Consider the following 12,306-nt stretch of genomic DNA (forward strand, 5'->3'; position numbering starts at 1 on the left):
GCACTTATGGTGTCTCCGTGGTGGGTGTTGCTCCGGGCACTTATATGGGTATAATACCTGGCACTTATGGAGACACCGTGGTGGGTGTTGCTCCGGGCACTTATATGGGTATAATGCCTGGCAGTTATGGTGTCACCGTGGTGGGTGTTGCTCCGGGCACTTATATGGGTATAATACCTGGCACTTATGGAGACACCGTGGTGGGTGTTGCTCCGGGCACTTATATGGGTGTAATACCTGGCACTTATGGAGACACCGTGGTGGGTGTTGCTCCGGGCATTTATATGGGTATAATACCTGGCACTTATGAAGTCATCGTGGTGGGTGTTGCTCCGGGCACTTATATGGGTATAATGCCTGGCAGTTATGGTGTCACCGTGGTGGGTGTTGCTCCGGGCACTTATATGGGTATAATACCTGGCACTTATGGAGACACCGTGGTGGGTGTTGCTCCGGGCACTTATATGGGTATAATGCCTGGCAGTTATGGTGTCACCGTGGTGGGTGTTGCTCCGGGCATTTATATGGGTATAATACCTGGCACTTATGAAGTCATCGTGGTGGGTGTTGCTCCGGGCACTTATATGGGTATAATGCCTGGCAGTTATGGTGTCACCGTGGTGGGTGTTGCTCCGGCACTTATATGGGTATAATGCCTGGCACTTATGGAGTCACCGTGGTGGGTGTTGCTCCGGGCATTTATATGGGTATAATACCTGGCACTTATGAAGTCATCGTGGTGGGTGTTGCTCCGGGCACTTATATGGGTATAATGCCTGGCAGTTATGGTGTCACCGTGGTGGGTGTTGCTCCGGGCACTTATATGGGTATAATACCTGGCACTTATGGAGACACCGTGGTGGGTGTTGCTCCGGGCACTTATATGGGTATAATGCCTGGCAGTTATGGTGTCACCGTGGTGGGTGTTGCTCCGGGCACTTATATGGGTATAATACCTGGCACTTATGGAGACACCGTGGTGGGTGTTGCTCCGGGCACTTATATGGGTGTAATACCTGGCACTTATGGAGACACCGTGGTGGGTGTTGCTCCGGCTACTTATATGGGTATAATACCTGGCACTTATGGAGACACCGTGGTGGGTGTTGCTCCGGCTACTTATATGGGTATAATACCTGGCACTTATGGAGACACCGTGGTGGGTGTTGCTCCGGGCACTTATATGGGTATAATACCTGGCACTTATGGAGTCACCGTGGTGGGTGTTGCTCCGGGCACTTATATGGGTGTAATACCTGGCAATTATGGAGACACCGTGGTGGGTGTTGCTCCGGCTACTTATATGGGTATAATACCTGGCACTTATGGAGACACCGTGGTGGGTGTTGCTCCGGCTACTTATATGGGTATAATACCTGGCACTTATGGAGTCTCCGTGGTGGGTGTTACTCCGGGCACTTATATGGGTATAATACCTGGCACTTATGGAGTCTCCGTGGTGGGTGTTGCTCCGGGCACTTATATGGGTATAATACGTGGCACTTATGGAGTCACCGTGGTGGGTGTTGCTCCGGGCATTTATATGGGTATAATACCTGGCACTTATGGAGTCATCGTGGTGGGTGTTGCTCCTGGCACTTATATGGGTATAATACCTGGCACTTATGGTGTCTCCGTGGTGGGTGTTGCTCCGGGCACTTATATGGGTATAATACGTGGCACTTATGGAGTCACCGTGGTGGGTGTTGCTCCGGGCATTTATATGGGTATAATACCTGGCACTTATGGAGTCTCCGTGGTGGGTGTTGCTCCGGGCACTTATATGGGTATAATACCTGGCACTTATGGAGTCTCCGTGGTGGGTGTTGCTCCGGGCACTTATATGGGTATAATACGTGGCACTTATGGAGTCACCGTGGTGGGTGTTGCTCCGGGCACTTATATGGGTATAATACGTGGCACTTATGGAGACACCGTGGTGGGTGTTGCTCCGGGCGCTTATATGGATATAATGCCTGGCAGTTATGGTGTCACCGTGGTGGGTGTTGCTCCGGGCCCTTATATGGGTATAATACCTGGCACTTATGGAGACACCGTGGTGGGTGTTGCTCCGGGCACTTATATGGGTATAATACCTGGCACTTATGGAGACACCGTGGTGGGTGTTGCTCCGGGCACTTATATGGGTGTAATACCTGGCACTTATGGAGTCACCGTGGTGGTGTTGCTCCGGCTACTTATATGGGTATAATACCTGGCACTTATGGAAACACCGTGGTGGGTGTTGCTCCGGCTACTTATATGGGTATAATACCTGGCACTTATGGAGTCTCCGTGGTGGGTGTTACTCCAGGCACTTATATGGGTATAATACCTGGCACTTATGGAGTCTCCGTGGTGGGTGTTGCTCCGGGCACTTATATGGGTATAATACCTGGCACTTATGGAGACACCGTGGTGGGTGTTGCTCCGGGCACTGATATGAGTATAATACCTGGCACTTATGGAGTCACCGTGATGGGTGTTGCTCCGGGCACTTATATGGGTATAATACCTGGCACTTATGGAGACACCGTGGTGGGTGTTGCTCCGGGCACTTATATGGGTATAATACCTGGTACTTATGGAGTCACCGTGGTGGGTGTTGCTCCGGCCACTTATATGGGTATAATACCTGGCACTTATGGAGACACCGTGGTGGGTGTTGCATGGGTATAATACCTGGCACTTATGGAGTCACCGTGGTGGGTGTTGCTCCGGGCATTTATATGGGTATAATACCTGGCACTTATGGAGACACCATGGTGGGTGTTACTCCGGGCACTTATATGGGTGTAATACCTGGTACTTATGGAGTCACCGTGGTGGGTGTTGCTCCGGCCACTTATATGGGTATAATACCTGGCACTTATGGAGACACCGTGGTGGGTGTTGCTCCGGGCACTTATATGGGTATAATACCTGGCACTTATGGAGTCACCGTGGTGGGTGTTGCTCCAGGCACTTATATGGGTATAATACCTGGCACTTATGGAGACACCATGGTGGGTGTTGCTCCGGGCGCTTATATGGATATAATGCCTGGCAGTTATGGTGTCACCGTGGTGGGTGTTGCTCCGGGCCCTTATATGGGTATAATACCTGGCACTTATGGAGACACCGTGGTGGGTGTTGCTCCGGGCACTTATATGGGTATAATACCTGGCACTTATGGAGACACCGTGGTGGGTGTTGCTCCGGGCACTTATATGGGTGTAATACCTGGCACTTATGGAGTCACCGTGGTGGTGTTGCTCCGGCTACTTATATGGGTATAATACCTGGCACTTATGGAAACACCGTGGTGGGTGTTGCTCCGGCTACTTATATGGGTATAATACCTGGCACTTATGGAGTCTCCGTGGTGGGTGTTACTCCAGGCACTTATATGGGTATAATACCTGGCACTTATGGAGTCTCCGTGGTGGGTGTTGCTCCGGGCACTTATATGGGTATAATACCTGGCACTTATGGAGACACCGTGGTGGGTGTTGCTCCGGGCACTGATATGAGTATAATACCTGGCACTTATGGAGACACCGTGGTGGGTGTTGCTCCGGGCGCTTATATGGATATAATGCCTGGCAGTTATGGTGTCACCGTGGTGGGTGTTGCTCCGGGCCCTTATATGGGTATAATACCTGGCACTTATGGAGACACCGTGGTGGGTGTTGCTCCGGGCACTTATATGGGTATAATACCTGGCACTTATGGAGACACCGTGGTGGGTGTTGCTCCGGGCACTTATATGGGTGTAATACCTGGCACTTATGGAGTCACCGTGGTGGTGTTGCTCCGGCTACTTATATGGGTATAATACCTGGCACTTATGGAAACACCGTGGTGGGTGTTGCTCCGGCTACTTATATGGGTATAATACCTGGCACTTATGGAGTCTCCGTGGTGGGTGTTACTCCAGGCACTTATATGGGTATAATACCTGGCACTTATGGAGTCTCCGTGGTGGGTGTTGCTCCGGGCACTTATATGGGTATAATACCTGGCACTTATGGAGACACCGTGGTGGGTGTTGCTCCGGGCACTGATATGAGTATAATACCTGGCACTTATGGAGTCACCGTGATGGGTGTTGCTCCGGGCACTTATATGGGTATAATACCTGGCACTTATGGAGACACCGTGGTGGGTGTTGCTCCGGGCACTTATATGGGTATAATACCTGGTACTTATGGAGTCACCGTGGTGGGTGTTGCTCCGGCCACTTATATGGGTATAATACCTGGCACTTATGGAGACACCGTGGTGGGTGTTGCATGGGTATAATACCTGGCACTTATGGAGTCACCGTGGTGGGTGTTGCTCCGGGCATTTATATGGGTATAATACCTGGCACTTATGGAGACACCATGGTGGGTGTTACTCCGGGCACTTATATGGGTGTAATACCTGGTACTTATGGAGTCACCGTGGTGGGTGTTGCTCCGGCCACTTATATGGGTATAATACCTGGCACTTATGGAGACACCGTGGTGGGTGTTGCTCCGGGCACTTATATGGGTATAATACCTGGCACTTATGGAGTCTCCATGGTGGGTGTTACTCCAGGCACTTATATGGGTATAATACCTGGCACTTATGGAGACACCATGGTGGGTGTTACTCCGGGCATTTATATGGGTATAATACCTGGCACTTATGGAGACACCATGGTGGGTGTTACTCCGGGCACTTATATGGGTGTAATACCTGGCACTTATGGAGTCACCGTTTTGGGTGTTGCTCAGGGCACTTATATGGGTATAATACCTGGCACTTATGGAGTCACCGTGGTGGGTGTTGCTCCGGGCATTTATATGGGTATAATACCTGGCACTTACGGAGACACCATGGTGGGTGTTACTCCGGGCACTTTTATGGGTATAATACCTGGCACTTATGGAGACACCATGGTGGGTGTTACTCCGGGCACTTATATGGGTGTAATACCTGGCACTTATGGAGTCACCGTGGTGGGTGTTGCTCAGGGCACTTATATGGGTATAATACCTGGCACTTATGGAGACACCATGGTGGGTGTTGTTCCGGGCACTTATATGGGTATAATACGTGGCACTTATGGAGACACCATGGTGGGTGTTGCTCCGGGCATTTATATGGGTATAATACGTGGCACTTATGGAGTCACCGTGGTGGGTGTTGCTCAGGGCATTTATATGGGTATAATACCTGGCACTTATGGAGACACCATGGTGGGTGTTACTCCGGGCACTTATATGGGTATAATACGTGGCACTTATGGAGTCACCGTGGTGGGTGTTGCTCAGGGCATTTATATGGGTATAATACCTGGCACTTATGGAGGCACCATGGTGGGTGTTACTCCGGGCACTTATATGGGTATAATACCTGGCACTTATGGAGACACCATGGTGGGTGTTGCTCCGGGCACTTATATGGGTATAATACGTGGCACTTATGGAGTCACCGTGGTGGGTGTTGCTCAGGGCACTTTTATGGGTATAATACCTGGCACTTATGGAGTCACCGTGGTGGGTGTTGCTCCAGGCACTTATATGGATATAATATGTGGCACTTATGGATTCACCGTGGTGGGTGTTGCTCAGGGCACTTATATGGGTATAATACCTGGCACTTATGGAGACACCGTGGTGGGTGTTGCTCCGGGCACTTATATGAGTATAATACATGGCACTTATGGAGTCTCTGTGGTGGGTGTTGCTCTGGGCACTTATATGGGTATAATACCTGGCACTTATGGAGTCTCCGTGGTGGGTGTTACTCCGGGCACTTATATGAGTATAATACATGGCACTTATGGAGTCTCTGTGGTGGGTGTTGCTCTGGGCACTTATATGGGTATAATACCTGGCACTTATGGAGTCACCGTGGTGGGTGTTGCTCCGGGCACTTATATGGGTATAATACCTGGCACTTATGGAGTCTCCGTCGTGGGTGTTGCTCCGGACACTTATATGGGTATAATACCTGGCACTTATGGAGTCTTCGTGGTGGGTGTTGCTCCGGGCACTTATATGGTTATTATACCTGGCACTTATGGAGACACCGTGGTGGGTGTTGCTCCGGGCACTTATATGGGTGTAATACCTGGCACTTATGGAGACACCGTGGTGGTGTTGCTCCGGCTACTTATATGGGTATAATACCTGGCACTTATGGAGACACCGTGGTGGGTGTTGCTCCGGGCACTTATATGGGTATAATACCTGGCACTTATGGAGACACCGTGGTGGGTGTTGCTCCGGGCACTGATATGAGTATAATACCTGGCACTTATGGAGTCACCGTGATGGGTGTTGCTCCGGGCACTTATATGGGTATAATACCTGGCACTTATGGAGACACCGTGGTGGGTGTTGCTGCGGGCACTGATATGAGTATAATACCTGGCACTTATGGAGTCTTCGTGGTGGGTGTTGCTCCGGGCACTTATATGGTTATTATACCTGGCACTTATGGAGACACCGTGGTGGGTGTTGCTCCGGGCACTTATATGGGTGTAATACCTGGCACTTATGGAGACACCGTGGTGGTGTTGCTCCGGCTACTTATATGGGTATAATACCTGGCACTTATGGAGACACCGTGGTGGGTGTTGCTCCGGGCACTTATATGGGTATAATACCTGGCACTTATGGAGACACCGTGGTGGGTGTTGCTCCGGGCACTGATATGAGTATAATACCTGGCACTTATGGAGTCACCGTGGTGGGTGTTGCTCCGGGCACTTATATGGGTATAATACCTGGCACTTATGGAGACACCGTGGTGGGTGTTGCTCCGGGCACTGATATGAGTATAATACCTGGCACTTATGGAGTCACCGTGGTGGGTGTTGCTCCGTGCACTTATATGGGTATAATACCTGGCACTTATGGAGACACCGTGGTGGGTGTTGCTCCGGGCACTGATATGAGTATAATACCTGGCACTTATGGAGTCACCGTGGTGGGTGTTGCTCCGGGCACTTATATGGGTATAATACCTGGCACTTATGGAGACACCGTGGTGGGTGTTGCTCCGGGCACTGATATGAGTATAATACCTGGCATTTATGGTGTCACCGTGGTGGGTGTTGCTCCGGGCACTTATATGGGTATAATACCTGGTACTTATGGAGTCACCGTGGTGGGTGTTGCTCCGGCCACTTATATGGGTATAATACCTGGCACTTATGGAGACACCGTGGTGAGTGTTGCTCCGGGCACTTATATGGGTATAATACCTGACACTTATGGAGTCACCGTGGTGGGTGTTGCTCCGGGCATTTATATGGGTATAATACCTGGCACTTATGGAGTCTCCGTGGTGGGTGTTACTCCGGGCACTTATATTGGTGTAATACCTGGCACTTATGGAGACACCATGGTGGGTGTTGCTCCGGGCACTTATATGGGTATAATACGTGGCACTTATGGAGTCACCGTGGTGGGTGTTGCTCAGGGCACTTATATGGGTATAATACCTGGCACTTATGGAGACACCGTGGTGGGTGTTGCTCCGGGCACTTATATGGGTATAATACGTGGCACTTATGGATTCACCGTGGTGGGTGTTGCTCCAGGCACTTATATGGGTATAATACCTGGCACTTATGGAGACACCGTGGTGGGTGTTACTCCGGGCACTTATATGGGTATAATACCTGGCACTTATGGAGCACTGTGGTGGGTGTTACTCCGGGCACTTATATGGGTATAATACCTGGCACTTATGGAGTCTCCGTGGTGGGTGTTGCTCCGGGCACTTATATGGGTATAATACCTGGCACTTATGGAGTCTCCGTGGTGGTGTTGCTCCGGGCACTTATATGGGTATAATACCTGGCACTTATGGAGTCTCCGTGGTGGGTGTTACTCCGGGCACTTATATGAGTATAATACCTGGCACTTATGGAGTCTCTGTGGTGGGTGTTGCTCTGGGCACTTATATGGGTATAATACCTGGCACTTATGGAGTCTCCGTGGTGGGTGTTACTCCGGGCACTTATATGAGTATAATACCTGGCACTTATGGAGTCTCTGTGGAGGGTGTTGCTCTGGGCACTTATATGGGTATAATACCTGGCACTTATGGAGTCTCCGTGGTGGTGTTGCTCCGGGCACTTATATGGGTATAATACCTGGCACTTATGGAGTCACCGTGGTGGGTGTTGCTCCGGGCACTTATATGGGTATAATACCTGGCACTTATGGAGTCTCCGTGGTGGGTGTTGCTCCGGACACTTATATGGGTATAATACGTGGCACTTATGGAGTCTCCGTGGTGGGTGTTACTCCGGGCACTTATATGGGTATAATACCTGGCACTTATGGAGTCACCGTGGTGGGTGTTGCTCCGGGCATTTATATGGGTATAATACCTGGCACTTATGGAGTCTCCGTGGTGGGTGTTACTCCGGGCACTTATATGGGTGTAATACCTGGCACTTATGGAGACACCATGGTGGGTGTTGCTCCGGGCACTTATATGGGTATAATACGTGGCACTTATGGAGTCACCGTGGTGGGTGTTGCTCAGGGCACTTATATGGGTATAATACCTGGCACTTATGGATTCACCGTGGTGGGTGTTGCTCCAGGCACTTATATGGGTATAATACCTGGCACTTATGGAGACACTGTGGTGGGTGTTACTCCGGGCACTTATATGGGTATAATACCTGGCACTTATGGAGCACTGTGGTGGGTGTTACTCCGGGCACTTATATGGGTATAATACCTGGCACTTATGGAGTCTCCGTGGTGGGTGTTGCTCCGGGCACTTATATGGGTATAATACCTGGCACTTATGGAGTCTCCGTGGTGGTGTTGCTCCGGGCACTTATATGGGTATAATACCTGGCACTTATGGAGTCACCGTGGTGGGTGTTACTCCGGGCACTTATATGAGTATAATACCTGGCACTTATGGAGTCTCTGTGGTGGGTGTTGCTCTGGGCACTTATATGGGTATAATACCTGGCACTTATGGAGTCTCCGTGGTGGTGTTGCTCCGGGCACTTATATGGGTATAATACCTGGCACTTATGGAGTCACTGTGGTGGGTGTTGCTCCGGACACTTATATGGGTATAATACCTGGCACTTATGGAGTCTCCGTGGTGGTGTTGCTCCGGGCACTTATATGGGTATAATACCTGGCACTTATGGAGTCTCCGTGGTGGGTGTTACTCCGGGCACTTATATGAGTATAATACCTGGCACTTATGGAGTCACCGTGGTGGGTGTTACTCCGGACACTTATATGGGTATAATACGTGGCACTTATGGAGTCTCCGTGGTGGGTGTTACTCCGGACACTTATATGGGTATAATACCTGGCACTTATGGAGTCTCCGTGGTGGGTGTTGCTCCGGGCACTTATATGGGTATAATACCTGGCACTTATGGAGTCTCTGTGGAGGGTGTTGCTCCGGGCACTTATATGGGTATAATACCTGGCACCTATGGAGTCTCCGTGGTGGTGTTGCTCCGGGCACTTATATGGGTATAATACCTGGCACTTATGGAGTCTCCGTGGTGGGTGTTGCTCCGGACACTTATATGGGTATAATACGTGGCACTTATGGAGTCTCTGTGGTGGGTGTTACTCCGGGCACTTATATGAGTATAATACGTGGCACTTATGGAGTCTCCGTGGTGGGTGTTACTCCGGGCACTTATATGAGTATAATACGTGGCACTTATGGAGTCTCCGTGGTGGGTGTTACTTCGGGCACTTATATGAGTATAATACCTGGCACTTATGGTGGCCGCTCTACAGCTGCTTCTCATGGGGACAATGCATGATACGCTTGAACTCTTTTGTAGGCCAATCCATGGTGAGGGCTGGTGACCCCTCTTATGCCTGATGATATGGGGGTACATGAGTAATATTGATGTATTATTTTTTTAGTGGGGGGTGATAACTTACACCTATTTCTCATTTCAAGAGTTTTAGAAGGTATGTGCCTTTCTGCCAGCCCATGCCTCACCAGCACGACATATCTGATGGGGGCACATTTACCATCAGTGACTCCAAAATAAAGTTTGGAAACAAAGAGAAAGTTCCCCTCCCCCAATGGACTGTCTGCCTGGGACTCCCTGGAGTGTTGTCCTGTGATGTGACCTCTAAGCGTGAAGAAACAGAGCAGTACCTGTGTGTGTCCACCAGAGGGCAGCCGGGCTCCTCCTCCCCCCTTTTCCAAAAACTTTGCAAAACTTTCCAGCTCGCTCCTCCCTGCTATATCCGTTTGTGTAGCCCCAGGGCAGAGCTGCCGCTGAGCTGGGACTGCAGGAGGGGACCTGGCACTGAGGAGCTGCAGGCATGTGGGCAGTGGAGGGTCAGCTCTTGTGACCACACATCATGGCTGTGAGGAGGGGGCTCCTGGCCCTGCTCCTGCTGCTGGGGGAGGTGTATGCCTCTGCCAGGTTCTCCTTTCCTCTGAAGATCTCCCCAGCACTGGTCAGCCAGCCCATGCCAGTGTCTCCTGCCACTCCTAAGGACATCGTGGGCCTCTCCCTGGCATCAGACCCCAGCGGCAAAATCAACTTCATGGCCATGGTGGACAATCTGGAGGGGGACTCTGGCAGGGGGTACTACCTGGAGATGATGATAGGAACCCCAGCTCAGAAGGTGAGTGCCCAGTATGGAGGGCACCTCTATGGCTGCTCTGTGACTGGCAGTGGATCAGGATGTGTAATCCTCCCCTGGGTGCTACTTACAGCTGCCCATGTGTGAGGGGCTGCAGGAAGCCTCAAAAAGGGAGCAGCCATCATGTGCCTGCCAGTGCATGCTGGGAGTTGTAGTTTTGCACCTATTAGCAGGTGATCATGGGTCCAATACTATGCACCATCTAAACCCCTAAAAAAAAAAAAAATACTATATTGCCCCCTAAGGCTGATCACATGGGGTCTGTGTGTTTGGAGCTCTATCTCCCCTCCCCCATGGAAGTTTTTTGTTTCTTTGCCCATTGTTGTCATGCTCAGTTTCCATTGTGAGGTCCATGAGTCCTGTGCTGCCATCTCTGACTTTTTTGGTGGGGTTTTATCTGCGGACCCTTTTTGTAGATTGGTTAAAAAGGTTATATGGCCGCACTTTAGGGTCTGTATTATGGTTCGGCAGCCGTGATTCGGACCCTTAAATGCAGCTACATTTTACCAGTCCATAAGGCCAGTGCCCCCCCCCCCCCATAAAGGGCGGTAAATATATACTCTATATATACCAGTGTAATGCAATGAGATCCTTTGTGTCTGGCCCTTTAAATCCCCCCCCCCCCAATGACTTCTCCTTGTGATACATTGTGTTTACAGTAACAGTGATGGAAACGTTTATCGTGGTTACAATGTTTCTGGGTTTATGGGTTATTCTGCTGCTGGGAGGCCGCCATTGGGGCTTATATGGCTGGAACTTGACCAAGGGCTGGACAAAAACCCAGGAGCGAGGTCCTGAAAGGGCTTAAAAAGCCTCCCTGCTGCCGGCCCATTATTGCTGGGTTCATATATTTCTTCTAGGACATTGGGTAGAAGGTGCGAGAGCTGCGTACACGATACGGCGGAGCGCGCGGCTGTGACCGGTCTGGCCTGTCAGTCACCTGTTCATCTGGCTGTTCCTGGTTGGGAAGGAATGCCGTAAGGTGTGTGATTGGGTGACACATTTAAAGGGATAGTTTTTTTTTTTTTTTTGTGTAATAAATTGTTTCGCAATGTTCTAAGAAAATATATTTCTTAATAGATCGAATTTGTCTGAAATAAATGTTTAGTTGCAGACAAGAATAACCTGAATCACTGGCAGCAAACAGGTCTTAATTTACGGAGAAAAAAAAAAATATATTATTGTTTTTTTCTCTGTAAATTTTAAGACCTGTTTGCTGCCAGTGATTCAGGTTATTCTTGTCTACAACTAAAAATTTATTTCAGACAAATTCGATCTATTAATTCTGCCTCCCTCCCCCCCCCAAAAAAAAAAGTCTATTTGGGGGAAAACAACAAAACATATTAAACGACGGGCTAGACAGGGGTTAACAAATAATATTGGACCGGCCTGCCATGCTGCCGGAGCTCCTTTCAGATTGTCCCTCACCTCTGACCGGTCTTTGGGTCAGATCTGCTCCACGTTTTGACTTACAAATGCTGACCAACTACTGAACGTGTGAACGTGGCCTTATCCTGTGCTGGTAATCGGCTGATCATTGCCTGGAACAGTCAGGATGGAGAAGGTTTAGAGAGGAAAGCGCCATCTCTCTTTGATAATCGAGTTGTTCCTGCTCCACCATCAAAAGGACGAGATATTTATCTCTTCATTATCTGTAATCAGACAGGTCTGA

The 12,306-nt window shown here is 49.9% G+C and overlaps 1 protein-coding gene across 1 annotated transcript in view; it reads left to right on the forward strand.

Annotated features, from left to right (window-relative positions):
• The first annotated feature begins 10,170 nt into the window (after positions 1–10,170).
• The window catches only part of BACE2 (beta-secretase 2), a 41,057-nt gene continuing 38,921 nt past the window's right edge, over positions 10,171–12,306 (forward strand). Inside the window, exon 1 of the mRNA XM_073584701.1 lies at positions 10,171–10,616. Within this exon, the coding sequence (XP_073440802.1) occupies positions 10,347–10,616 (270 nt within the window). The 5' untranslated portion in view covers positions 10,171–10,346. The remainder of the gene's footprint in view (positions 10,617–12,306) is intronic.

This window comes from Dendrobates tinctorius, unplaced genomic scaffold (assembly GCF_039654945.1).
Source record: "Dendrobates tinctorius isolate UK_male_01 unplaced genomic scaffold, ASM3965494v1 ptg000084l, whole genome shotgun sequence".
Classification (NCBI taxonomy): Eukaryota; Metazoa; Chordata; class Amphibia; order Anura; family Dendrobatidae; genus Dendrobates; species Dendrobates tinctorius.